At 40.0% G+C, this 27,993-nt stretch overlaps 1 protein-coding gene across 4 annotated transcripts; it reads right to left on the reverse strand.

Moving 5' to 3' along the window:
- Window positions 1-59: 59 nt before the first annotated feature.
- Window positions 60-27,721, reverse strand: si:dkey-96f10.1 (6-phosphofructo-2-kinase/fructose-2,6-bisphosphatase). Of its 4 annotated transcripts, none has more exons than XM_041799132.1 (14): window positions 27,603-27,721; window positions 12,237-12,362; window positions 11,186-11,282; window positions 9,800-9,866; window positions 9,519-9,593; window positions 9,369-9,425; window positions 7,993-8,114; window positions 7,565-7,772; window positions 6,156-6,302; window positions 5,442-5,546; window positions 5,074-5,203; window positions 4,859-4,921; window positions 4,685-4,749; window positions 60-3,945 (listed from the first exon to the last, which is right to left on the reverse strand). In XM_041799132.1, exons 1-14 carry the CDS (start codon window positions 27,676-27,678, stop codon window positions 3,886-3,888), a joined length of 1,398 nt encoding a protein of 465 aa, XP_041655066.1. In that variant the 5' UTR covers window positions 27,679-27,721; the 3' UTR covers window positions 60-3,885. The 4 variants fall into 4 exon arrangements, 3 of the variants coding, with proteins under 3 accessions (XP_041655066.1, XP_041655067.1, XP_041655065.1); XM_041799133.1 differs by lacking the exon at window positions 27,603-27,721 and adding an exon at window positions 23,822-23,934; XM_041799131.1 differs by lacking the exon at window positions 27,603-27,721 and adding an exon at window positions 18,579-18,758.
- Between the last annotated feature and the right edge of the window lie 272 nt (window positions 27,722-27,993).

Consider the following 27,993-nt stretch of genomic DNA (forward strand, 5'->3'; position numbering starts at 1 on the left):
GCGTTCACTGATTAACACCCAGCACGGTTACAGTAAAGTGGATCTAAATTAGCTCCAAGAACCGGACTGCTGACCGTCCCAGGACAGCAGCAGAATCCATTTACTCACAGGAGCATGTCCACCTCCTCTACAGTAGCCTTACAGTGGTTTTCTGTGGGTCTTCCTCTCCTGTGGAGCACGCTCAGAAGGCCCAGTCCAGTTTTGCTCACACTGAAAATAAAATTGTTTCCTAACCTCGTGTAAACGTGCTGGGTGTGGATGTTTGTTTTAAAGGGACGGCTCTGTTTCAGACGTCAGGATCACAGACAGACAGACAGACAGACAGACGAGCATTTATTATTTACATGAGCTAACACCCCCCCCCCAAATTAAAGGATCCCCTGAGATACGTTGGTTTTCTGCTGCTTCCTCTGAACAATCAGACTCTTTAGTCTGATGAGTACATGTCATTGAGGTCTGTATCACAGAGAAGTCTGAGTTTTTGGGTTGAATGAAGATTTTTGTTGATGATTCACTTTTCTGATGACTTGGGGCTCTTTAAGTAAGAAAACCTTAAAAAAAAGGATATTTGACCTCAGAAGTGATCCACTGGTTGCATCATTTTGTTTCCCACACATATACAGGGGGATTTAAATGTCAAATTTGATTGTAAACCTTTATTTTTTGGCTGTACATTTCCAAAAAGAAATAACCTGCATGAAAAATACCACTGATTCATGAGAAAAGGGACAGAGGAGGCTTGAGCTCGACTTTGCACTTTTGTTTTATGACTTAAATTTGAAGCTCGAGCTCTCAGCCAAGAGTTGTATGATGGAGCAGATTATAAAATTTTCTTTTTCCAAAATACGACTTTTATTGCCAGTCATATTTCTATTATTGGCAAACACTAACATATATATATATATGTACATTATTTTTTTAATTCAGGACTAATGTCAAGTTTCAGTGATCTAATACTGGAATTTAGTGATTATATTTAATAATGAAATGAACTGTTTTCATCCATCTGAAGTATCTCAGCTTTGAAATGCTTGATTTTCTAACTTCATCCTTAATATTACCCATATTAAGCTTAATGCAGAATAAAGAGATCTGAGGATAAAGCTTTTTTTTTTTTTTTTTTTTTTTGCAAAATGAACAAATAAATGACCTGACAGAGTTGACGATGGGAAAACGTGACGGCCTCTTTGTCAGACTTCTTTTGTGATACCGACTCACATTTTGACCTAAAGTCCAACATTCTGATCTCAGCACATCAACAGTAAAACAACAACAACAAACATGCGGCCGTCTTTAGATTATTATGACATTTACTAACACGCAGACACATTGCACCGTCTCCCTTTACGTCTCTTATTGAAATGATTTCAGTTAAAACAGATGACAGGATGAACGAGGCCTGCAGCTGTACTGAGTCTGTGCAGAGGAGAATCGTGAGGCACGTCATGGTGGTTCACGGTGCTGGGTGGTTCTGAGGACTGAGTGGGTTGTTTTTCATACTAAAGTAAAGAACAGCACCTCTTTTGTTCACGACATCCTCATAAAAACAATTTAGCAGTGCCTTAAGGAAACTTGGAGATGACAGGATGAATCCAACTAAGGAGCCAGCCATGGTTAAATTAGACACATCTGTTTGGAGGCTGTCAAATGGCTGATAGCTTTATATTTACAAAACAATACTGCCTCTATTATGTACATGATAAATGGTTTTAAAGGTACCTGAAAACGTATATTTCATGTTTTGCATAGGGGAGGAATGAATCCACCCAAAATTTCCGTTTAAAGTTTAAAAGCTTTTTTCTAATAGTGTCAAACCGAACTGTCCCTCACTGGTTATCCTGCTGTTGGCTACTGTTAACCCTTAAGGACTGTTTCAATATTAGTCACACTCAGGCTGCTAAGGGCAAAAAAAAAAAAACACTCTTCAAACAGTAGCTATAAAAATATTATACATTTTTATTTTATTCTACCTTAATTGAGCTAGTTTTTTTTTACCTACAACTGACCTGATTATTGATATCAAATTTAATTATTAAAAAAAATACATATTTAAACCCTTTGAATGTCAGTTTTCTGTCATGCAACCATGTTTTTTAATGAAAAAAAAATGAAAAAGATATTTTCAGTATGCTTCATGCAGAGCAGTTTCTTTGTGTTGAATTATTAGTTATGGATATGTCAATTATAAGCAACAAAATTGATTTTTATGCGTTATTATTTTTGTGCAAAGTCAAATACTGACTCTCAAGCTGCCAAGTCCAAAAAATGCACTTTTCATACAGTAGCTTTAAAAAATGTTCTACATTACATTTTATTCTACTTTCTTTGAGCTAATAGTTACACCTACAACAGACCTTATTATTGGCATTAAATATTTATGATTTTTTAAAGATTTTAACCATTTGAATATCAGTTTTTTGTCATGACGCAACCACGTTTTATGATGAAAATACCAAAAACATGAATTATTTTCTATATACTGCATGCAAAGTAGTTCTTTTGTTAAATTATTACAGCCTGGGATCGGTATATTATTAGCAGCAACACTAATTTTTATGCATCAATTATTATTTTTTTGTGCAATGTCAAATACTGACTCTCAAGCTGCTAAGTGGAAAAAAAGCACTTTTCATATGGTAGCTATTACAATATACCTTAATACTTTATTCTACTTTCATTGAGCTAGTTTTTGTAACTTACACTGACTTGATTTTTAAATATCAACTTTAATTATTTTAAAAAAATATTTTAGACCTTTGAATGCCAGTTTTTGGTCACCCCCTTTTTTGGTGTTGAATTATCACAGTTATGGATATTTCAATAATGAGCAGAAACATTGATTTTTATGCATTATTTTTTGTGCCATGTAAAATACTGGCTCTCAAGCTGCTAAGTGCAAAAAATGCACTTTTCATACAGTTGCTATAAAAAATAATACACATTATTATTTTTTCTACTTTCTTTGAGCTAATGTTTTTACCTACAACTGACCTAATTATTGATATTAAATATTAATGATTTTTTAAATATTTTAACCCTGGCCACCATATTTTTGATGGAAAAAAAGAAAAACTGAATTTTTTCAACATACTACCAGTAATTTTTTGTGTTAAAGTTTTACAGCTGGGGATAGGTCAGTGATCAACAGCAGCATTATTACGTTTTTTTGAATGTTTTTTCCATATGCCAAATATAGTCATAATGATGCCATCTGGTGGAACGTAGTAGAAATGATCAATTCCAAGACAAAAACCCAGATTGACACCCAGATGTAGTAAAATGCATGTATAATGCTTTAAATGAAGCAAGATTAAAAAAAAAAATTGCAGTTTGAATGGGTTTCAATGGTGCATTTTTTGTGCTTAACAGCTTGAGTGTAACTCTTTCTCGTAAACGGTGTATTTTAGACTAACTGTTGGAGCTGAGCTGGAAATAACAAGATCAAATGAAAATACACAATCTTGCCAAAAAATTTGTGCCAAAAAACACAAGCGCATCAGAGACGTGGCCCCAAACAGACGTGTCATTATTCAGGATTAAAAATGGCTCAGAACAAACTCTCCCTTCAAGTAAAACTGAGTGGATTTACAAATTACTAACGCTGGTTTCCCCATGAATAAGAGAACGATGAGGACAGAGATCAAGACCTTACAATGATCAAACATGTTGCGTGTTCATTAAAGGAAGCCTCTTCATGTCACGGATGTTTGACCCGAGTCTTTGTCATAAAGTGCGTTTGTAGCGGCGGTCAGCAGCTGTTAGGGAAAACTGATGTTTATCATAAAGTCCGTCTATTTCACAGCAGTGATCACAACGCTGAACGCTAAGGTTACTTCAGTTTAAAGAAGGCCACGGTCCACTTCACTGTGTGGAGACGAATCAGCTCTAGATGTGGTCCGGGACCGTTTCCAACGCCTCCTCCGGATCTCTGTCCACGTCAACATTCTGAGGAAGAGAGAAAGTCAGCGACGTCAGCAACAGACTGCAGAATAACAATTAAACTCACACTAAAACATTCATACTTAACGCAAGGACAAGCTAAGACTGACAGTGGTAAAGCTAACATGAGCAGTAGAAATCCCCCACCAGTTTACAGCTTATAAAGTGGAATAATACGCAGAGACAAAAGCCATTGCCCCCTAAACCTAATAACTGGGTCTTTCATCCTTGGTGGCATTAACTGCACAAAAGCATTTGAGATAACTTTCAGTGAGTCTTTCACATCACTGTGGAGGAATTTTGTCCCTCTCTTCTTTGCCAAATTGTTTTAATTCAGACACACTGGAGGGTTTTCCAGCATGACTGGCCTGTTTAAGGTCATGGCACACCATGGCAGCAATCATATTTAATCTGAACTAGGCCACTAAACCTTGATTTATTTATTTTTTTTAAGCTATTCAGAGGTGGACTTGCTGGTATGTTTTGGATCTCCTGGTCATGAACTGATGCCTGGAAATTCTTCAGGATTTTCTTGTAGAGAGCAGAATTCATGGTCAATTTGTCCAGGTCCTGAAGCAGCAAAGCAGCCCCAGACCATCATGCTACCACCACGTTCGACTGTTGGTCTGATGCTCTCCCGATGAAATGCTGTTAGTTTTACTCCAGATGTAACTTTTGTCTGGCCAAAAGAACCAACAGAACAGCTCTTCTCTCTGCCTTTATTCATATTTAGTACTAAACTCACCACCGGTCTGTCTCTGTGTGTGTTGACGGCTTCAATGTTGAGGAAGACGGACTCAACTTTACACCCTGAAACACAAAGAGGAACCAAGAAATGCTTAGAACAATAAAAACCTTTGTGGAGTCATATCACTGTGAAAAGAAACCAGAGGAACCATCAACAGGAAGTGAGACTGACCGTAGGCCACCGGGGTCAGTTTGAGGACGGTGTGGAGAGGACACTTCAGGTAGGGCAGCTCATCTGAAAAAAGACATTTGTTTGGTCAAAGAAGCAACCACAAAGGGTTAAAAAAAATCTTAGTGAATTGATGTTAAAGAAACACTGGTGATGATTTGTTCATGTCTTAAAAGATTCTGCAGAATCTACCTCAGTGGGTCTGTTTTTTTTCTCACTTGCACTTTTGTCCAGGAAGTAAGCCAGCAGACATCTCATGACGGCCTGGTGACAGATGACCAGAACGTTCTCCTGTCTCTCCAGCTCCATGATGACCGGCTCCAGACGCTGAACCAGGTCCTCGTAGGACTGACGGAAACACAAACATACGGAACGTTAATACCCAGAGACAACTCATACAGTAGACGTTAACAAAGCTTCCTTCTTTTGAAGGAATCCTCTCTAATGAAATTTCTTGAAAGTTTATTTCTTTAAAATATCAGATTGTGTTCTGGGAGAGGTCAGGCTGAATCGATGCACTCTCAAAATTAATGGCCAAAGAAGTTTGAAGATGAACATTTTCAGTCTTACTCCCCTCTGTCCTCACCTCTCCTCGGGGGTAGCGGTAGCGATATTTGTCTTGGTCTCTCAGAGCGAACTCCTCGGGGTAATGCTCCTGAATCTCCTCGTACATCATTTCCTCACAAACGCCCTGAGAATGACACAAAAATAAGAAAGAAAAAAGGGGTTTAAGAGAAAGTTTTTTTTGGTAAATTTTGTTAAAAGAAGGAAAAAGTAATCTGACAGATAACTTCTGTCTAGCACAGTAACATTAAAACACTCGTGTCTGGGACAAAAGAAAACTGAGACACGTGTCAACAGCATCTCTTTCATCCAGGTCTTTTCACGCCTAGTGAAACAGATTATTTTCCAATCCTCCTGGTCATATGCAAGGGCATCCAGAGGAGGACGGGGTTGTGTCAATCCTCTGTCCGACCCAATAGTGTCCTTACTCACAAGCTTACTCACCACATCTACGCCTCACCTCAGCCTCAGTTTTTGGCCAAAACATAACTAAAAGTTCTGCACAGTTCTGTATATCAAATTTATCCAAATAAGACATCTGTTTTTGTTTTTGTTTTGTTTTTTTTTTAACCAAAATGAGACATCAAGGAGTAGTGGCATCCTTATTTTACATCACTGTGGGTTAAAAATAGAATATTTATAAGATTGGTAGTATTAAAAGACATTGGAAAGTCATCAAAAGAGAAATTACTGAAATTAAAAAGAGAACCAAATAATTAAGGAGACTCCAACTCACAGCATCGATCTCATTCAGAGCCTTCCACTGCTCGTACTGAACTCCCAGAGCCTCGGCCGTCTGGATTGTCCTCTTCATGTGACTCGTCCACACCTTCAGGTCGCTGATACACTGCCCTCGCATGTACGTCCCCAGAGCACTGGCAAACTGACAGACATCAACATATAGCCTATATATATGGAATGAAAGTTTTTTCAGTACTGTTAAGCTCCCTGAGATGGCTAGGGGAAAAGGGTTTTAGCATTCAAAATAACACCCAGGGAAAAGAAGGAACAAAATATAAGCAACACTTTAATAGTATTCACTGACAAATTAAAGGAAATGTAAAACTATTAGCTATGCTGTCCTTACAGAGATAAACTCTAAATGCTGCTCAGTGTTGTCACACAGCTGAAAGTCTGCTGGTAGCTGCCTCCTCCTGATCTTTAAACTCTGTTTAAAGCCAAACTGGTCCAGGTGCTGATACCCTGACCTACACTGGTGCCGCTAGCACAACAATTTGGGGGCTCGTCCGGGACAGAAGTGGCAGGAAAGGCCAGGGGAAAGAAGGAAACGACAAAAACCAGTACAAAACTACAGTGGGTATAAGTACCAGACACAGCTCTAACGGTCCTGACCTGGGCCTCAATGGACGACAACCCGGGAACAAGTACCAAAGGACTCTAATGGTCCTAACTTATTCCCCACAGGACGACAACTGAGTGACAAACACCAATGACTTTTACTAGTCCTAACCTGGGCCATGCTGGAGGACAGTCCTGCAACAAGTAATGAAACCCAGGGCTCTAACAGTCCTAACCTCTACAGGAGAGCCCAGCATCACATACTAAACAGCTCTAGGAGTCCTAACCTTGGCCTTTGCAGTGGGATGAGAGCACAGCAACAAGAACCAAACCCAGGGCTCTAACAGTCCTAACCTCTACAGGAGAGCCCAGCATCAAATACTAAACAGCTCTAGGAGTCCTAACCTTGGCCCTTGTCTAAGAATCCTGAACTGGGCCCATGGGATGACAGCCCATTAACAAACACCAAAGACCTCTAAGAATCCTAACCTCGGCCCTGCAGGACGGCAACCTAGTAACAAGCACCAAACATGGCCCTAAAAGTCCTGAACAGGGCCTGTGGGACGACAATCCAGTAATGAGTACCAAACATGGCTCAAAAAGTCCTAAACTGGGCCCGAGGGACGACAGCCCAGTAACAAGTACCAAACATGGTCTAAAAGTCCTAAACTGGGCCATGGAACGACAACCCAGTAACAAGTACCAAACACAGCTCAAAAAGTCCTAAACTGGGCCCGAGGGACGACAGCCCAGTAACAAGTACCAAACATGGTCTAAAAGTTCTAAACTGGGCCGTGGGACAACAACCCAGTAACAAGTACCAAACATGGTTCTAACAGTCCTTACCTGAGCCCCGCGAGAGGACAACCCTGAGTCCCCCCCAATACGACCCACAAGGTTCAGCTCGCTCTCTCCATGGCGACAGAGGTAGATGGACCTTGGGGTGACGTGGATGTTCATGAGGTAGTAGACTATCCGGCTCTGGATGTGGTCCTGGACCCGGTTCACCAGATACCTGCTGCCCACATTGAAAATCTTGATGTACGACAAGTTCCTACATAGAGACGAGAAAAAGGTTAAAAAAAAACACTGAAGCAAAGACTCAGAGAGTTCATCACAAGTGAAGATCATTAATAACCAGTCTTATTAGAATGATGGACTGTAATATAGCTGGGAACACGTCTGTCTCATAATAAACAAGCTCCATTTTTTATTGACTGAATATTGTCAGAACACAAACATTATTTTGAGTTTGACATTCCTGTTTGTCTCACCGGTCCTTTTCGTCGTCCAGCGGGACATACGTCTGCTTGTAACACTCAATCCTCTTCAGGAAGTCGGCCACGGCTTCCTCTTTGTCACAGCCCACGTAGTCCGGACTGCTCAGCTTCACTTGCTGTGAGACGATAAGAGATGGAATAAAAATAAAACAACAAAGCAGAAGTGCAGTAGGCCATCTGAGTCTGATTCAATAAATGCATGTATAACCATGTTTTCTTACTAATTACTTAAAAGGTTTTAATATCAATCCATAATCATATTTTCTTACCCCTAAAAAGCAGTTTTCTCTCAGTGTTATGAAGACTAACTATTTAAAATGTGACCCGTGTTTAAAATCAATATAGAGATGAACAAAATAATGTTAATGTAAGGTATTTTCATATTAAAAATGGTTTATGAAATTAGGCCGTTTGGTGTGGGTGCAGACTAAAGCCTGAGATCACCAAACAGATTTTAATGATCTAACTGACGTGGAACGGTTGCTTCATTGTCTAACTGTAAGGATAAAAATGTGTCAAGGGCTGATTGCTGGGTCGTTCAACTTTATGGATCTAAATGTGACATGGGTCAAGTGTGGGTGGTTTAACTTTAAGGAGCTAACTGATTTGTAGGCAGATTGTTGGGTTGTGTAACTTTAAGGATATCCTCTTGACATGGGCCAATTGTTTTGTTTTCTAACTTTAGGGATCTCACTCTGCAGCATTTTAACAACACTCTAAAAGCTATGCTGACGATTTGAAAATAAAATGAAAAATAAAGCAAAATAAAATGACAGAAATCCATCATGAAAGACATTAGTGGTCATTTTGTAGACCATATTTCAAGTCAGTTTGATTATACTGTTAGGTGCCTGGCCTCTCAAAAATGCTGTGCTTCTCCTAAATTACAGCGCCACCATCTGCCAATAGAGCTAATTTTTCTTGGGAAGCAAATGCTTAGGATTTCCAGTTATTCAGGCAAGTTTTTCATTTCTAGAAGAAAAGATGTTGGACTACAGAAACAGCAGATATAAAACTGATAAAAGGAAAAAATAAAAAAGAAAAGATGACACATTAATTTATTAACACACACTTTTAAATGAGCTCACAGAACAGAAAGTACTCAAAAAGAAAGATAAATCTGAATCAAACAAACCGACTCATGCTGGGACAAACAGAAATCCATCTCGCAAAGACACATGTGGCCTTAGGGTGACCATGCTGTGACCACGCTGTGACCATGTGACCACAGTGACATCAGGTCCATCTGTTCCTCTGATAAAAGTGAGGAACACACCATGCTTTGGGTTCAAACCACTCATAGTGTTCCTCTGACAGAGATAAGCTTTTCAAGCTCTCTCAGCTAGATCTCTGGAGAACAAACATCTTACCTTTATATTCTCTGCGATGATTTCAGGATCATCACATATCGACTCAACAAAGAAAATCTGTATGTTTTAGGAAAGAAAGAGAGAAATTAGTGCATTTAATTCTTTTTTTTTCTTTGGTTTAGAAGCAGGGAAATCAGCACAATGACAGACCTTGTATCCATTCCCCTTGGCAAAGTTGAGGATGATGTCTCTGCGCTCTGGTGTCGTATTGGTGGCATCAAAAACCTCAAAATAATACAAATCAGATCACTGATTAATTTTCTTAGAATAAAAAATGATGGTTAAAAGGGCATGCAAGTCCAAATTCGACAAACTTATTTGAATTTATACTAAACTAAGTAATAAAATTCAAACATTTAATAACATTTAATAGAGTCATTGAATATCATATCTTTTACATCAACAGCAATGACAGACTTCCTGTTACTCACCACCACCTGGCCGAGCTCTCTGGTGAAATAGTCGCACACGTCTTTGAGGGCAGCAATGGCACAAGCTCTGAGAACACATTCATGTTTCATACATATTTCATTATTTTTTCATACATATTTGATCGTTTCATGTTTCACTGACCCATATTCCAAAGAGATGACACGTTTACAGTGCTGTTAAAAATATTTGCCCCCTTCCCTAAATTCTTATGTTTTTGCATATTTATCACCCTTAAATAGAACCGATCTGACAAAGTGAAAGAAGCTAAAAGATCTCCAACACATCATGGCACCATCTAAAGAAATTCAAGAACACATGAGAAACAGAGTCACTGACAAGAACATTGCTAAGGCTTTGGGACACCAGCCAGCCACGGTGAGAACCATTTCGGCCTACCAAAGTTACTCCAAGGGTGCAATGGCAACCCATCCAGGAGGTCCCAAAAGAACCCAGAACAACATCTAAAGACCTGCAGGCCTCACTTGACTCATGATTCAACAATCAGAAAGACACTTGGCAAAAATGGCATCCATGGGAGAGTTCCAAGACCAAAACCACTGCTGACAAAAAAGAACACAAAGACTCATCTCAGATTTGACCAAAAACATCCTGATGAGCCCCAAGACTTTTGGGAAAATATTCTGTGGACGCACCAGACAAAAGCTGAACTTTTGAAAGGCGTTGTTCACATTCCATCTGGGGTAAAACTAAAACTGCATTTCATCAGAAAAACATCAGACCAACAGTCAAACATGGGTTCTGAACCATGAATTCTGCTCTCTAGCAGAAAATCCTGAAAGAGAATGTCCGGCCATCAATTCATGACCTCAAGCTCAAGCTCACTTGTGTTATGGAGCAGGACAATGATCCCAAACTCACCAGCAAGTCCACCTCTGAATGGACTAAAAAAACTAACAAAAGGTTTTGGATTGGTCTTGTCAGAGTCTGGACTTAAATCCAATTGAGATGCTGTGGCATGACCTTAAACAGGCCGTTCATGCTGGAGAACCCTCCAATGGGGCTGAATTAAAACAATTCTGCAAAGAAGAGTGGGCCAACACTCCTCCTTGCAAACGCTTGCTTGCAGTTTTTTCCACCAATGATGGAGCAACCAGTTATTAGGGTTAGGGGGCAATGACTTTTTCACATAGGGCCAATTAGGTTTAGATGGCTTTGTCCCCTAAATAAATGATATCCTCATTTAAAAACTGACTCTTGTATTCACTCTGGTTATTTTTTAGTAATGTTTAAGTTTGTTTGATGGTCGGAAACATTTAAGTGTGACATATGCCAAAAAAAAAAAAAAAAAAATTGGGAGTGGGTAAATACTTTTTCACAGGACTGTAAATGTCAGTTCGTCTTAGCAAGGAGCAGAGGGTTCTTACTTGCGGATCTTCATGGCCTCTTCATTGTCGGGTCTGAAGAACTCAAAGCTGTTGTATGAACGTGTTGCATCTCGTCTGTACTGACCCACATTAAAAACTGGAAAACACGTGGGCAGAGAGAGAGGAAACATCATTAATGCGAGTAGAAATACATTAACGACTTTAGTCTCATCCTTGGTTTTAATGAAACTCCCATGATGCACAGCATGGCTGCATGCATCCTCTGGATCTACATGGGACATCCTGTCCTTAACAATTAAAGCATTGTGAATGCAAGATACAGAATAAATACTAGAAAAGCACTCAGAGAGCGCAGACCCCCGCCATCAGCCCTGTCTCCCAATAGTGATGAATCCTTTAAAAACATTCCTGGATTCAGACAGTGATCCGGATGACTCCCAAACTCTAATTCCCCGGTTGGGTGGAGACATGGTAGAGCAAAGCATTGGCTTTGCTACGAGTGGACTATCATGGCGGAAGCACCCGTGGTCTCACCGGACGACTGAAAGTCATGGCAGATGGTGACTATTCCTGTATTCCCCCCAGCATTGTGAATATTGTCGCCACAATTCGCTGTCTTTCTTTGTGTTACGCTCCGACTCGTCTCCTTGACCGGGCGTGTGTCCTACAAAGTCTGCAAACTCCAAAACTTTGAATAAGTTACTCATGTCCGCCATCTCCTGGTGCAGACCTATCTCCCAATAGTACAGAATCCTTGAAAAAATTCCTGCATCCAGACGGTGATCCGGATCAGTCCCAAAATTGAATCAGTTCTTCCTTATGCCATTTCTGACATTTCCTGAAAATTCCATGAAAATCTGTCCATGACGTTTTGAGTTAGGTTGCTAACAAACAAACAAACAAACAAACCCACCCGATCACATAACCTCCTTTGTGGAGGTAATGACCAGCAGGGGCACTGTTGAGGCAGAGGAGTGGCAGTTTTAAGACAAACTGATAAACCGAGTCCACGATTCTCCAGTTCTTTGTCAGTCTGATGTGTTAATGTCCCTGCACAGAGACACCCCCTGTCAGTCATGACTGTTTTTACCTTTGGTGGTGACGCCGATCCAGTTCAGGTATCTGGTGAGTTTTTTGGAGATGTAGGTCTTTCCTCTGGCTGGCAGTCCCACCATCACGATCATGGTCGGAGAGTTGGTGAACTGGGGCACGGACGCTGAAACAAACATGCAAACAAATTGTTGACTGGGCGGAGCTGCTTCAAGTCATGTTTATTGAGAAAACAAGAACTTAGAAACACACCAACACCAACGGTCTCTACACTATATAACTGTTTAATTCACTGGTCAGAAAATGCTTTTATTAAGGGTCTCATAAAGATGCAGGTCTTAACGTTAGTGTCTGTAACAGAGAGCAAGGAGAGAGACAGAGATGTCTCCTGGGCAGTTTCACTTCATATCCAGACCTGCAGACTGACAGCAGTCTCACCGCCCTGCACAAACACTGACACCCATAAAATGACCTAAATATGACAAACTCAGCAGTCACAGACAGAGCAGAGGCAGTAATCACTGTTAGTTAACAGGCACTCAGAGGAAATATTTGATTTACAGGGGAGACTATACAATACAATGGAAAAAATCTGATTTATGAGTCTTTTATTTCAATTAAAGTACTGTAAAAAATTCAGTATCTGCATCCTGCAGGTTGGAAACAAAATGAAGGATATGAAAAGAAGATGCTTGCTTGTGCTTTTGAAGATGTCATTAAAGCTTATAAAACATTCCATCCTCTGCATTTGTAGATGATGTCATTAGGCTTATAAAACATTCCATCCTCTGTATTTGAAGATATCATTAAAGCTTATAAAACATTCCATCCTCTGCATTTGTAGATGATGTCATTAGACTTATAAAACATTCCATCCTCTGTATTTGAAGATATCATTAAAGCTTATAAAACATTCCATCCTCTGCATTTGTAGATGATGTCATTAAAGCTTATAAAACATTCCATCCTCTGCATTTGTAGATGATGTCATTAAAGCTTATAAAACATTCCATCCTCTGCATTTGTAGATGATGTCATTAAAGCTTATAAAACATTCCATCCTCTGCATTTGTAGATGATGTCATTAAAGCTTATAAAACATTCCATCCTCTGCATTTGTAGATGATATCATTAAAGCTTATAAAACATTCCATCCTCTGCATTTGTAGATGATGTCATTAAAGCTTATAAAACATTCCATCCTCTGCATTTGTAGATGATATCATTAAAGCTTATAAAACATTCCATCCTCTGCATTTGTAGATGATGTCATTAAAGCTTATAAAACATTCCATCCTCTGCATTTGAAGATATCATTAAAGCTTATAAAACATTCCATCCTCTGCATTTGTAGATGATGTCATTAAAGCTTATAAAACATTCCATCCTCTGCATTTGTAGATGATGTCATTAAAGCTTATAAAACATTCCATCCTCTGCATTTGTAGATGATATCATTAAAGCTTATAAAACATTCCATCCTCTGCATTTGTAGATGATGTCATTAAAGCTTATAAAACATTCCATCCTCTGCATTTGTAGATGATATCATTAAAGCTTATAAAACATTCCATCCTCTGCATTTGTAGATGATGTCATTAAAGCTTATAAAACATTCCATCATCTGCATTTGTAGATGATGTCATATAAGCTTATGAAACATTCCATCCTCTACCTTTGAAGATGATATCATTAAAGCTTATAAAACCTCATTGTGTTGTTTCCATCCTCTGCATTTGTAGATGATATCATTAAAGCTTATAAAACATTCCATCCTCTGCATTTGTAGATGATATCATTAAAGCTTATAAAACATTCCATCCTCTGCACTTGAAGATATCATTAAAGCTTACAAAACATTTCCTAAATCTCTAAAGTAAGAAATAATAATAATAAAAAATAAACCAAAAGATCAGCAGTGTTAAGTACATTCATTCAGGCTGTGTTGACTGGGAAATATTTCCTTTCATGTTTATTTCTACTTCCTGTTGCTACATAAGTGTACTCTACAAACACAGCTCATGTTAGAGTGTAACATACTGCTAGTTCAGCCGTGTTTACTCCTCAGATTAAGACTTAATAAAACCTCATTGTGTTGTTTAGCCTCCTTTCCATCTTTGACTCTTTCCCAAAAAGTCTCTTTTTAACTGCAGAAGCTAAAAATTCATCCAGTTGCATATGTTTTGACGAGCTACGTTCAAACCATCACAGAACAGTTTCAACATGAAGCTGGAGTCAGCTGATGTGAGAAAGCAAATTTAACTCTCAGCTGGGTTAGACCCACGGAGATCAGAGATCTCTAAACCTCATTAAACAGACGATGCAGATGAGATGGATGAGGAAAAAAAGTTTGACAGTTTTTGGTGTTCACGTCGATGCTACATGTAGTTCAACATCATACTTAGAGTATGAAAGGAAGAGCAGAGATAGACTGGTTAACAGAAACACAGCTGATTGATTTTGCTCTTCAGGATACTGTCCTAATGTTCTAATGATCTCTACAGTCACCCAGCAGCTGTTGATCAGCAGTGCTGATTTACCACCTCACAGGGGACGTTCCTGGGTATTTCCTGTGTTCTCACTTCATTCTGGCTTTACACACAAACGTACTCTTTAGGAAATTTACCCTGTGGAACATCTGGTTCAAATCAGGCTAAAGTCACCAGCCGTCTATGTTCACACATGCTGCTCACCCTGAAATATTTGGGACGTTTAAAGGAGGTTTTTGTATGCCAGCACTAAAGCGAACTAGCTCTAAAGGAGTGAAACGCTCTCTACATCAGTCCATCATCAGCTGTTTTTAATCTAAATGTGTCAGACAGGATCTGATTGACAATCAGGAGACGCTTTTTATCTGAAGAACCAGTTTTTCTTTCCTTGCTGCGCCAGCGTCACTTTCAGCATTAATAACAGGTTTGTTTTGATTCTTTACCATTTTTCCTCTTTATAGTTCTTTTGAACATTATCTCTAAGTACCTCCAGATTTAAAAAGCTTATCTAAGTTCCTCTAAAACTCACTGGTCTCTGAGTATCCGTGCATTTTGGTTAAACATGTTGAATGTTCTCAGAAATTTTAACAGATACCTAAACATGAAAAAAACCTTTGGAATAAATTTATCTAAGTCATGTCCTCAAATCTTTCCAGATAAATCTTTTAAACAAAATTGTGACTGCATAAGATGCATTTAGGATGTTTTCATTTCACGGATGAATTTCAAAGAATGAGACAGAAAAGCTGCAAAAGAGACAAACACCACCTTGTTTAGAATGAGAGTCAGCCTGGAACGTGCCACGAGTTGGTCAACGCTACAAACCAGACAGACCATGTCACATTTCAGGCTATGTTCACTCTCTATTCCCTCCACAGTCACGTCACATTCACAGTGTTGTGACAACCCTAATTCACTAACCCTAACTCTAACGTGTGTATAAACTGATATGCAGAACAGTGAAATAAACTGGATGATCCTGCTAAACTTTAAATCAAATACAAACCAAAATTTACATCAAACTGTCAAAGCTAATGTTCAAACATGATGTAGGTGTTCATTTTCAAGTTGGGAACATGTTTAACTAAAAAATACAAATAAATAAAGTTCCAGCTTTTCATCACTGGTAAAGATTCTAAAATGACGTTTTAACTTTCCAAAGATGTCAGGGTCAGATCAGAGCGATGACAGGAGTGAACACGAGGCTTCAGAGTGAACAGTCGGGGTGAACGGCCCCGCGGTCTCTTCAACGATGGTTTTAGCAATCTGCAGCTCCCAGGTGAATACCAGCATGAAGCCCTTCCTCATTATCTAAAATCAATCATAGTGAGTGAGCTGACTATTCTGAAGCATCTCTTTTCAGGTAGCAAAGCCAGAGAACTACAGGATTAACCCAAATTTAAATCTAATGTAGTCTCATGAATTGTTAACTCTGTATTTTTGTTTTCCTTGTTTGACGTTTAACCACATATCAATTTAAACTGAGTTCTTATGCTGGGGGCTCTGTCATACATTTTATGAATGTAGATGTACTTACAGTGTAACCTGCTATGCACCTTAGCATATCTTATTCATTTGTTTCTTTTGTCTGCTGCTGTTCTTAGATGTTGCATTTTAATTTTTGTCTGACCCTGGGGGTGTCATTACTACAGGGACAGGTTTATATACTGACTTTTTTTAACAGCTGCCCCTAACAATTCGATGTTTGTAAATGTCTGACTGGTCTAGGTTGACTGCAAAAACTAAATTGCCCTTTGAAATGAATCAAGTCGTCTGAATCTGAATCATCAGTCTTTCCCTTATGGCAACTTCTGGAGAAAAATATCCTACATTGTAAACTATGGTCTACTATTAGGCACAAATAAAGGGAGACAGGCCCCAACACCCCAGGCTAAATCAGCATTCTATCCTTTAACTTTAAAGATGATGTCACTAAAGCTTATAAAACATTCCATCCTTTGCCTCTGAAGATGCCATTAAAGCTTATAAAACATTACATTCTTGCCTTTGCCATTTAAGATGATGTCATTGAAGCTTATAAAACATTCCGTCCTCTGCCTTTGAGTATGTTGCTTTCAAGCTTACAAAACATTCCATCCTTAACCTTAAAAGATAATGTCATTAAAGCTAATAAAACATTCCATCCTCTCCCTTTGAATATGTTGCTATCAAAGCTTACAGAACATTCCATCCTTAACCTTGTAAGATGTCATTAAAGCTTATAAAAAATTCCATCCTCTCCCTTTGAATATGTTGCTATCAAAGCTTACAGAAAATTCCATCCTCAACCTTATAATAAAATGTCATTAAAGCTTATAAAACATTTCATGCTCTCCCTTTGAAGATGATGCCATCAAAGCTTGTAAATCATTACATTCTTGCCTTTGCCTTACTAGATGATGTTACTAAAGCTCATAAAACATTCCATCCTCTGCCTTTGAAGATTACCTCATTAAAGCTTTTTAAAAAATTTGCTTTTAAATTTGAAGATGATGCCATCACATCTTTTGAAACATTCCATTCTTTGCCTTTTAAGATGCCATTCAAGCTTACAAAACAATCCATCCTTTGCTTTTGAAGATGTCATTCAACTTATAAATATTTCATCCCTTTCTCTTAAAAGATGATGACATGTATGCTTGTGAAACAATCCATCATTGGCCTTATTTATTCTGTCTTTTCTTTAGAAGATGATGTTATTAAAGCTTATAAAACATTCAATCATCTGCATTTAAAGACGATGCCATTAGAGCTTCTACAACATTCCATCCTTTGCCGTATAAGATGATGACATCAAAGCTTGACAAACATTCCATCCTCTGCCTTATAAGATGATGTCATCAAAGCTTGTAAAACATTTCATCCTTTGCCTTTGAAGATGTTATTAAAGCTTATAAAACATTCTGTCTTTTGCTTTAGGAGATGATGCCATTAAGCTAATAAAACATTCCATCCTTTGCCTTAAAAGATGATGTCATCAAAGCTAATAAAACATTCCATCCTTTGCCTCATAAGATGATGTATAATAAAGTGTATAAAACATTCTCTTTTCTTTAGAAGATGATGTCAGTTGTCAAGTTTATAAAGCACCCCATCCTTTGCCTTTGAAGATATCATTCAAGCTTCTAAGACATTCTGCCTTCTGCCTTTGAAGATAATGTGATTAAAGCTTCTAAAACATTCCATCCTTTGCCTTAGATGATGTCATTCAAGCTTCTAAAACATTCTGCCTTCTGCCTTTGAAGATAATGTGATTAAAGCTTCTAAAACATTCCATTCTTGCCATTTAAATGCAGCCCAGTCTGGACGAACATTAGAACTCAAACGCAGCACATCCTGATACTCAAACATCTTTAGGCCAGGAGGAACTCAGAAAAGTAAAAAACAGATGCTCACACAGGAACCCATTCATTATCTCAGTCTGTCTATAGTGACTTGGTTTTTTGCGGGGCTTGGGCCTTGATGTTGGGGCCAGGGTCCTCCACAGGGACTTTTTTACATGATTAAAATCTATAATGGTATTATTCTACTTACCCTTACTTCCATCAAATACAAGTCTGAATCACTGGAAGTCATTTAAGACTTATTCCTCATATCTGATGCACACCTATGACGGCTCTATCTTGAAGCCCCTTGGAGCACGGGGCCCCAGGTGACTGCCTAATCGTTAACACTCTGATGATCTGAACCCAAACAAATAAACAGAAGTGCTCTATTAACATGTCTGACAGCTCCTTGATGAACAAGTTCAAACAGATCAGACTGACGACACAGAAAGGAAAAACAAACTCCCACAGCTACTACAGCTCAGAGAGAGAGGAGGAATGTGCGTCGGTCTGAGTCTAGGAATGTGTGCCATGCTGCGAGTCCGTCAGTTAGGTTGTTTCACTCACAGCCTCGTCTCTGGCTCAGCCGGCTCTTCATCCATGGCACCCAGGTCTTCTCCAGAGGATTCTGAGTCAGTTTACCGTGAGAGTCCGACATCGTCGCAGCCTCAGCGTGTGTGTATGTGTCAATGTGTGTGTGTTAATGAGTCTGTGTGAGTGTGGCGGCGCCAGAGAGAAAGAGAGCGCTTCAGGTGAACACACTGATTTTGAACTTTCTCACACGGCGTGAGCTGGGGCGGAGTCTGAATCAGCACACCTGCTGAGAGTTTATGACTGGTCCAACGATCCGTCAGTCACCTGAACGGACGCACAACTCCCACGCATGACATCATCCATCCAGTTATCCAATCACAGAGCTCCAGGCTAACCTTTGACCCAGCAAACAGGAAGTAAAGTCAGCTGTCAGCCCAGGAGCAGCAGAGAGAGTGAGACTGACTGAATGATTACACTCAGGGCTATGAGAGCGAGTCTGTGTGTTTGTTGTGTAACTGATCATTAATCAGTGATGGTAGATCATTGATCACTGATGGAAGATCATTGATCAGTGATGAAAGATCATTGATCAGAGATTTTCTGACAGCATGAACATGTTAAACATGATCTGACTCAGGTCTGAAATCAACACTTTTTCTATCTTTCAATCATATTGATCACGTCATATTTTGTCCTTTTGGGCTCACCATAGTTAATCTAGCATAGTGGGGGAGTAGCTCAGTTCTACTGGTTGTTGCGTCTCCCTGCAGCCAAAGTGAAGTCCACCATGGCTCCATAATGCCTCAGTCTATTTAAAAAATAGTCCTTTAAACAACTTTGTTTGTATTGATTTTAAAGCTAAAATACTTTAAGAAACATCAGCATATCTGATCATCATTCATCCCTGCTGTTAGGGGTATTAACTTTACATGTTAGAGGCAGACTCAATAGAAACTATGAAAACAGTTGTATTAAGTCATGCTGAGCACTAGGGGGAGCTCTGACACACCTGGAAAGAACAGCCCTGCAGATGTCAAAGAAATGAGGGTCACCTGAGTGCATTGAATGTGTCTCAAGTGACTGTAGTAGAAAGACACCTGTGTCTGGAAGGTGCAGTCACTGGCTGATCATTATTCATGGCCACCATTGCACCACGAAGACAAAAGAACACTCCAACCAACCAAAGATTATTGAAAAGTATAAGTCAGAGGATGGATACAAAAACATTTCCAAGGCTCTGAACATCCCCCAGGAAGGAACATGGCACTTATGTAAATCTGCCTGGATCAGGCCATCCTCACAAACTGAGTAAGCATGCAAGAAGGAGACCAGTGACCTCCAATTTCCACATACAGCGTCCACGCTGCAATCTGCCGGCGAATAGTACTGTGAAACACATCGCTCCCTCTCTAGTCTATCAGAGCATTTCCACAGTCAATGCTCCAACCTGGCAACGGCATGTGCCTGGAGCACCACTCTGCTCCGGAGTGTTAGAGATATGTTGCAGGTCAATTCTAGCACTGGCAGCTGCCAAACCGCCTTAATTCCTGTCGATCAGAAAGCTCCAAAACAGGAAGTCGCAAGCATAGAATAACTGGTTCTTTCAAAATAAAACACATTGCACTAACTCCCTATCTCGAACCATCACTATATCAACATTACGTCTCATCCTGCAGTGAGAACAAAGGGTCATCGAGAGGTCAGTGGGTCACAGAGCTACAACGGTGCCATTGATGAGGAAAAGTTAATTTTTGAGGACATTTAGTCAAAGAATTTTACATAAAACCACTGATCCTTTAAGCAAACATGAACTCTTTTAACTTCCTAATGTACTCACCCAATGGGGGAAGCAACAATATCATGGACTTACACCGGAAAGGTTGATAGATTAACCCCAAAAGGTGAAATAATCAGCTGTTGATATTCCTGCGTCAACTCGCAGATCTCCCGTGATCTCTGCCAGCTGATCAGGGCTGCGTGCCACGATGCAGCGCTCTCGACTTGCTTCGAGTGGGCGAGGTCGCTCGTCTTCGGGCGGGGCAAAGGCGTGGCACTTCGGTGCACAGCGCAATCATCCTATATGAAAATTGCGGGTGAGAGAGGCCACCAAGACACCTATTACTACTCTGAAGGACTTTCAAGCTTCAGCAGCTGAGATGGGAGAGACTCTGCAGACAACCACTGTTGGCCGAGTTCTTCATCAGTCAGAGCTTTATGGGAGAGTGGCAAAGAGAAAGACACTGCTGAAGAAAACTCAGATTCAATCTGGACTAGAGTTCACCAAAAAGCATAAGGGAGACTCCATGGTTAAGAGGAAGAAAGTTCTTTGGTCTGATGACACTGAACACTGACATCACCACAAACACACCATCCCCACTGTGAAGCACGATGGTGGCAGCATCATGCTGTGGGGATGCTTCTCAGCAGGTAGGCAGGCTTGTAAAGGTAGAGGGTAAAATAATGCTGGGAAATCTTTGAGGACAGTCTTATTCAGTCTGACGGAGAACTACGGCTTGGGAGAAAATTCATTTTCCAGTAAGACAATGAGCCTAAGCATACAGAGAAAGCTACACAGAAATGGGTTAAAGACAACAAGGGGAATGTTCTGTAGTGGCCGTCAATCCAACAGAGAATTTGAGACTAGACTTAGAAAGAGTTGTTCACGCCTGATCCCTGTACAACCTGACAGAGCTTGAGCAGTTTTGCAAAGAAGAATGGAGTAAAACTTCATCATCCAGATGTTTGAGCCTGATTGAGACCTATCCACACAGACTCAGAGCTGTGATTGCAGCCAAAGGTGACTCCACTAAATACTGAAATGAAGGGGGTGAATATTTATGCATTCACTTCATTTAGATTACATATTTTTATTTAACTGACATTACTTTTTTGAAGCCTGCTTTCAGTTTGACATTAAAGAAGGTTTATTGTCTAGATTGCTCTCAAACATGTGAGTAAAAATACTCATCAGTGCAGAGCTACCTTAATGTTATTCCTCTGTATCTGAGTGAATGTATTTTAGTTTTTCTACCACTGACTGTAACAGCTGTGACCGACTGATGAAGCTATTTTTAGCTCAGCTCTCTCATGCTTTTGCACACTGCTCTCCTGGTTTTAATCAGGTACCTGAATATCCTGCTCAGGTGTTGTCTGAGTAAACATCTGATCCTGCAGGGAAACCTTCATTCCTCACCTGACACACCTACCTGTGCAAACACTGTTAACATAGCTGTGTTAGACAGCGTGCTGGAGTCTGCAATGATCTAACAGTAAATGATCCATCACTGGGTGCAGGTATTTTGATTTTGTTGCAAAATACCATCAGACTATAAATGTGAGGAGAACCAGCAGCGCTCCCTGTGGAACCCCAGCATTAATACGACCACTTTGGCTTCATTTCAGTGGAAATCCATCAACATTTATCTACCACAACAAACCTTAACCCATTATATGATCACATCTAGCACTGAACCATCTCTTTGCATAACTTCAATCACAATTCCAAAAAAGTTGGGACACTGTGTATAATGTAAATATAAAACAGAATGCAACGATTGTCACATTTATTTTATTTTATTCACAGTAGAACATAAACAACATATCAGATGTTGAAACTGAGACATTTTACCTTTTCTTGAAAACACCAGCTCATTTTGAATTTAATGGCAGCAACACATCTCAATAAAACAGGGACAGGGCCATGTTTACCATTGTGTAGCATCCTCTCTTCTCCTAACAACAGTCTGTAAACGTCTGGGAAGTGAGGAGACCAGCTTTGGGAGAGGAATGTTGTCCCATTCTTGTCTGATGTAGGATTCTTAGGGCACATTCACACCAGAGCTGTTTGGTCCACTTTAAACGAACTCTGGTCCATTTTCCCAGATAGTCCGGTTCATTTGGAGTGGTGTGAAAGCTCACTCGAACTCTGGTGTGGACCAAACAAGCGGACTCTGATCTGCTTCCAAACGAATCCTGGTGCAGTTTGTTTGAGGTGTGAAAGCAAAGCGGACCAACTTGTGAACCAAAGGCATAAAGTGGCATAAAGTGTAATGATAAACGGATTAATATGTGATTTAATACACTCAAATACATGTCAGTACCTCGCTTTGCGTCTGTGTAACCATAGTAACACGTCGTAGTCCGTGCTTATTTATTTGTCTCATGTTAAGAACGACATGTTGGACAGCTCACCGCCTCGCCGGCTGCTCGTAATGGCCCAATGCAAGAGCAGAAACCCCAAGACAACGTAAATTCTGTGTTTTTTCATTGTTAATGTGGAGAAAAGACCAGCAGAAGGAGTTTCGTCTTCTTCTATGCCTTCTTTTCTTCTTCGCCGTTTGTTCGTGGCAACAGCACCCCCAGCGGGCAGAGGTTGTAGGTGTTCAGACGGTTTGGTCCGCTTGACCAAGAGAGCAGTGAGAATAGGAACCAAACCAAATGAAAGTGCAACAATGTTACCATTTCTGTTCCAAAATGGACCGAGTCCCCTAGACAATCAGGTGGGAAAACAACCTTACAGCTCAACAGTCCTGGGTCTTCTTTGCTGGATTTTCCTTTAATGATGTATTGGTGAAAGGTCTGGACTGCAGAAGGCCAGTTCAAGACCTGAACTGTTCTCCAGTGAAGCCATGCTGTTGTGATAGATGTAGCATTAGAACCACTTACTTTTCAAGCCTTTTGTTGCCCGTCCCTACTTTTTAGAGATGTGTTGCTGCCATTACATTCAAAACAAGCTTATTTTTCATGAAAAGGTAAAATGTCTCAGTTTCAACATCTGATATGTTGTTTGTGTTTATTTGTGAATAAAATATGGGTTTATGAGATTTTAAAATTATTGCCTTTGATTTATTTAGATTTCGCACAGCGTCCCAAGTTTTTTGAAATTAGGTTTGTACTTCAAATATTTAGCCATTACATGATCAATATCTAACACTGATCCCCTACCATCTGTATTCACAAACATCCACGTGCAAGTAAATGATAATCATGTAAACAAAGATATAAATAAACAGCTGATCATGTTCCATCTAAAGTCAGACCAGGATACCGGACTCACACATGGCTTTCTAAGAATCAACGCTCAGACCAGGCAGACCCATGAAGTCCGGGTCCAGCTGGGTCAGACCTCTTTGGGTTTAACAGGACCGAGCTGCCACCGAGAGTCTGACAGAGATCAGAGGAATTAACCGCCAATGTTAATTTCAGAGAGGGGGGGGGTACTGATAAAAAGAGTGCAGGTCAATCACGTGCCTGACCTGATGAAGCTTTCAGCTCACCTGTGCTCTCACATCGCACGCGCCGTTTCCTCCTCTCCGGCTGCACGCACCGCTGTTTGGACTCCATTTGATTCTTCACACAGAGACCACGTGGGTCTGCGCTCCACGTCACAACCCCCTCTTCCCAAAATACGCCCCCTCCCCTCCACACACCTCCTAAAATAACCCTCCGACGACCCCGCGGCGTCCTTCAGCCCCGCCCCCCCCGCCTCTCTGGGGGAGACTCGATGCAGCACACGCTGTTCCCCTGGTCCGACAGCTCCATAAATCCCACGGTTCACCACTGAAACTCCTCCACGTTTACGTAATAGGAGGGAGAGAGGCTGCGGAACGCGTGCGAGAGCGCGTGCCCGTCTGAACGACCTGAATGGTGTTAATTCAGCAGCATCACCGCTGGAGGGCAGGGCGACCAGCACGCGCTCTGCTCATTCATCGATATGACCGCCAGTTTGCGTCACGCAGAGAACCGCGCATGCGCATTGTGCTTCTTTTTGGTACACTAAGAGTCCACTCAAGAAGTCCACAACCCCCCATCCCACCACTAACTCCTCTCCTCACCAGTTTTCTCCATCAGATCCATCAGAACCCTTTATGTGGAGGGCCCAGGCAGAGACCAGTAGGGGCCCGGGGCCCCTCTCCATTTATCAATCATAGCCTGTGAACCCATACATGGTGTTGATCTAACGTCATCAAGCATCACTTTCAAAGCTACAGGATGTACCGAAATCTAGGGCCGGGCAGCATGGACCAAAATCAGCTGTGTAATTATATTTACCTGTTTACAGAATGATGAACTGTGATAAACAAAAATGAAACCTGTTTGATACCAAGGCAACAAAAACAGATGTCCTGTCCAGCCATGGCTGGGTTATTTTTTACTTTAATTATAATAAAAATATCAAGACCAGCTCCTATTTTACATTACACTGGCATGAGTAGTCACTGAACTTCCTTTAGAAGCTCTGCTGTACTCTATCCACCTTATTCCTGGGGCCGCTACTGTAAATCTGAATGTGGGCCAAACTTCTGGTGCTACTTTAAATACATGTATTCTAGTACAGCTGCTAACGAAAGAGGCTAACTACCAACAGCAGTTGTTTCGATAGGAATTCACCTTGAATTTGTAAATATTGATACATTTTTGGAATCACATCTTCACACTGTTTGTATTGTAAGCCATGAATAGGTAAATAAGGTGGATGGTGCATTTCCATCGCCCTTATTTGCAATTTTTTGCCCTTTTTCTTTTTCTTTCTTTCTTTTTTTTTTTTTTAACCCTTTTTGCCACTTTAATCCCATTCAATGTGCCTCTTGCCATCACAGATCATTCCCCCACCTTTATGCTGCTTTTTGCCAATTTTAGTTACTCTTCACTTGTTTTCTCCCACCTTTTTGCTGCGTTTTACTAATTTTAGTCACATTTCACTCAGTTTTTGCTGCTTTTTTTTATACCATTATTGCCACCTGTAAGTCATTTTTTGTCATGTCTCATCCATTTCTGCCACTTTTTCCCCATATTTTTTCACTTTTTACCCATTTATTTGGCAATTTTCTGCCTGCTTTATCCCTGTTTACCCATTTTGGCCACTTTTTTGCAGCTTTTTCACCTATATTGCTAGCTTTAACTTATTTGTATTGCCACTTTCACCCACTTTTCACCCTTTAGATTTAGATATAGATGGCTCTTTGGTTGATCAGGGTTGTAACACTGACCTATAGTCTTCCTGACAAACGCTGTAGTCCTTGTTAGCTGTCTTTTAACCACTTTTATTAAGACGTGAAAAGATACACAATTCAAAGGTGGGGCACGTTTCAGATGTATTTTATGTTGTAGGATACAACGTTAAACTCTCTTGAGCTTGTGTTCACCACAGACCTTATTTCAGGCATTTAACTGAAAACTCATTCAAAAATCACAGACTTTTAGACGAGAGAACCGGAAGTGCTAAAATGCTCCTTTAACAAAACGTGATTGTCTATTATCATACTGATATGAAGCTAATAAAGTTAGCTGAATATGCTTGTCTAGGTTATCTGAGGTAATGTCGTCACTTTGTACTCTCTAGTAGAGGGCAGAGGAATAATAACATTATCCAGTTTGAGATGAAACGGAAACTTTACATATTTTAATGTCCAAATTGCTCTAATAATAACTTTTCACATTTCGTTTCTATGCAAAGAACCATTTCGATAGAAAGGACCAGAAGCTGCGCCCACATTTCACGCAAAGAATCATGGGGGCTAGGAATAAGGTGGATAATCGTTATATTTAAAGAGTCATTTAACTTCTATAGAAGCTTTACTGTACTCTATGATCATAATATAAGAATAGATGAACTTCTATTAGAACAAACTCAATCACAGCAGGGCCCAGATTCTGGATTCAGGACTAACCTGAGGGCCTAACATGGTCACCTTTAAACCAGAAACTGTCAGCCTTGTTTCACCGGTAATAAAATATGAAATAAAAACATAGCACTGATGATGAATAATTTTGACATTTAAAAAGTTAAAAAGATAAGTTTAAAGGCTCACAAGCTGAGAAAAGTAAATTTATTAGTTCAAAAAGATAAAAACATGAAATTGAAATTGAAAAATAATGTTTTTTATGGCGAATATATTAGAAAGAAAGTCAAAATCATGTGTTTAAAAGGTCAAATGTCAAATTAAATTTGTAATCATGAAATTAAAAGTCAAATATGATTCAAATTCTTAAACTGTGAGTGTAAAAGGTCAAACTATGGGATTATGAAGTCAAAGTTTGGAGTTGATATGAGGTAAAATACTTAATATTTGTTTACAATGGTCAATATATAGATTAGAAATTAGAATTAAGAATCTTAAAGCTCAAAATATTATATGAGAAGTCAGAATTATGAGTTGAAATGCTCAAAGTATGATTTTAAAAGTCAAAATCCTAAGTTTGAGTCCTAACTGGGAGATGCTAAATTGAAAATGTGAAATTAAAACACAATTAATTTCTTTTCCCACATTCTTGACTTCTTATCTAAATATTTTCACTCCTTAATTTTTCAGATTTTGTGACTTAATAAGAATATCTTAAATCATCAAGGATATGTTCACATTTTTATACTTGAGGAAATCTGCAGACCTCAGACTGATGGGCCAGTTATAACAGAATTATGAGATCATCTTGTGGGCCGGATTTAACTGTTCGACAGGCCAGATTTGGCCCCAGGGCCTTGAGTTTGACACCTGTGTATTAGTAGCTCTATTTTAATCACTTTCAACTCTTTTAAACTGTTCACAGTTTTGTTCACAAACCCACTGATTCAAGTCGTACAAAAACTGGAACTTCCTACTTACTCCACCAGAGCTCAGGAAGTATATTTCTTCTTGAAGCAGCATTTCACAATAAAAGCCCCTGGGACAGAGACGGCATTTTAACTGGTTTTTCAGTGAACTCTCAAAAGTGCAGGAAGAAGTTTACTCTTACTAAATATGACATGAAGGGGAGGTTTTAATCCAGCCCAGAAGGAGCAGCTGGTATTACTCTGACAAATAATCGATAGTCCTAAAAAGAGGGTGAGTCTACATCACAGCTACAACAACGCCCTGGGATTGGTGACCAATGAGACAGACACAGTGGCGCTCTCTGATTGGTGATCAATGACAGTGATTGGTTTAGGTCACCAGGACTGCCTATGTTGCTTCCCTTCCCTTATCCTGAATGTTTGGGACACAGGAAGTGAGGATTTTACATAACTCTGATGCTGGCACACGCCGGTGTCTGTCAGCTGTTTGTGGCCGTCTCTCTTACCGTACGGTCGCTGGAATCGGATCGTCCTCCGCTGCAGCAGCTCCGTCCTGTCTTGCATAATCCCTGCTCCGTTCATCCTCCCCGTCTATTCCTGGCTCAGAGTGTAGTCTCTCTATCTCTCTCCCTCTCTGTCAGTGTCAGTGAGCCGACAGGCTGCAGCTCGCCATTTCTCCTCCTTCGCAGTGGTGTCTCTGGTTTAGAATACCTTCGATCATTAACACTCACTCATCTGGATGAACTGGTCGCCCAGGTTTAACCTTTCTCTCTCTTCCTCTTCCTGTAACTGATCCTCAGAGTGTCTGTGAATCGTTGCTCCATCCTCAGAGTCCCACTGAAGCTGCACCGTCTGTGTTACTGTCGCCAGTGCCGGCTGTATCCCAGTAAACATGCT

This window comes from Cheilinus undulatus, linkage group 11, assembly GCF_018320785.1.
Source record: "Cheilinus undulatus linkage group 11, ASM1832078v1, whole genome shotgun sequence".
Classification (NCBI taxonomy): domain Eukaryota; kingdom Metazoa; phylum Chordata; class Actinopteri; order Labriformes; family Labridae; genus Cheilinus; species Cheilinus undulatus.

Bases quoted from the DNA above. Each gene is read 5' to 3' on its own strand.
- si:dkey-96f10.1 (XM_041799131.1), bottom strand. From the start codon at position 18,669: ATGTCGGACTCTCACGGTAAACTGACTCAGAATCCTCTGGAGAAGACC. The intron at 4,922-5,073 runs GTGAGAAAAAAA...GTCTTTTTTCAG, and splicing joins CTTCCTGGACAAAAGTGCAA to ATGAGCTGCCCTACCTGAAG. The intron at 3,946-4,684 runs GTGAGTTTAGTA...TCTCTTCCTCAG, and splicing joins CACACAGAGACAGACCGGTG to AATGTTGACGTGGACAGAGA.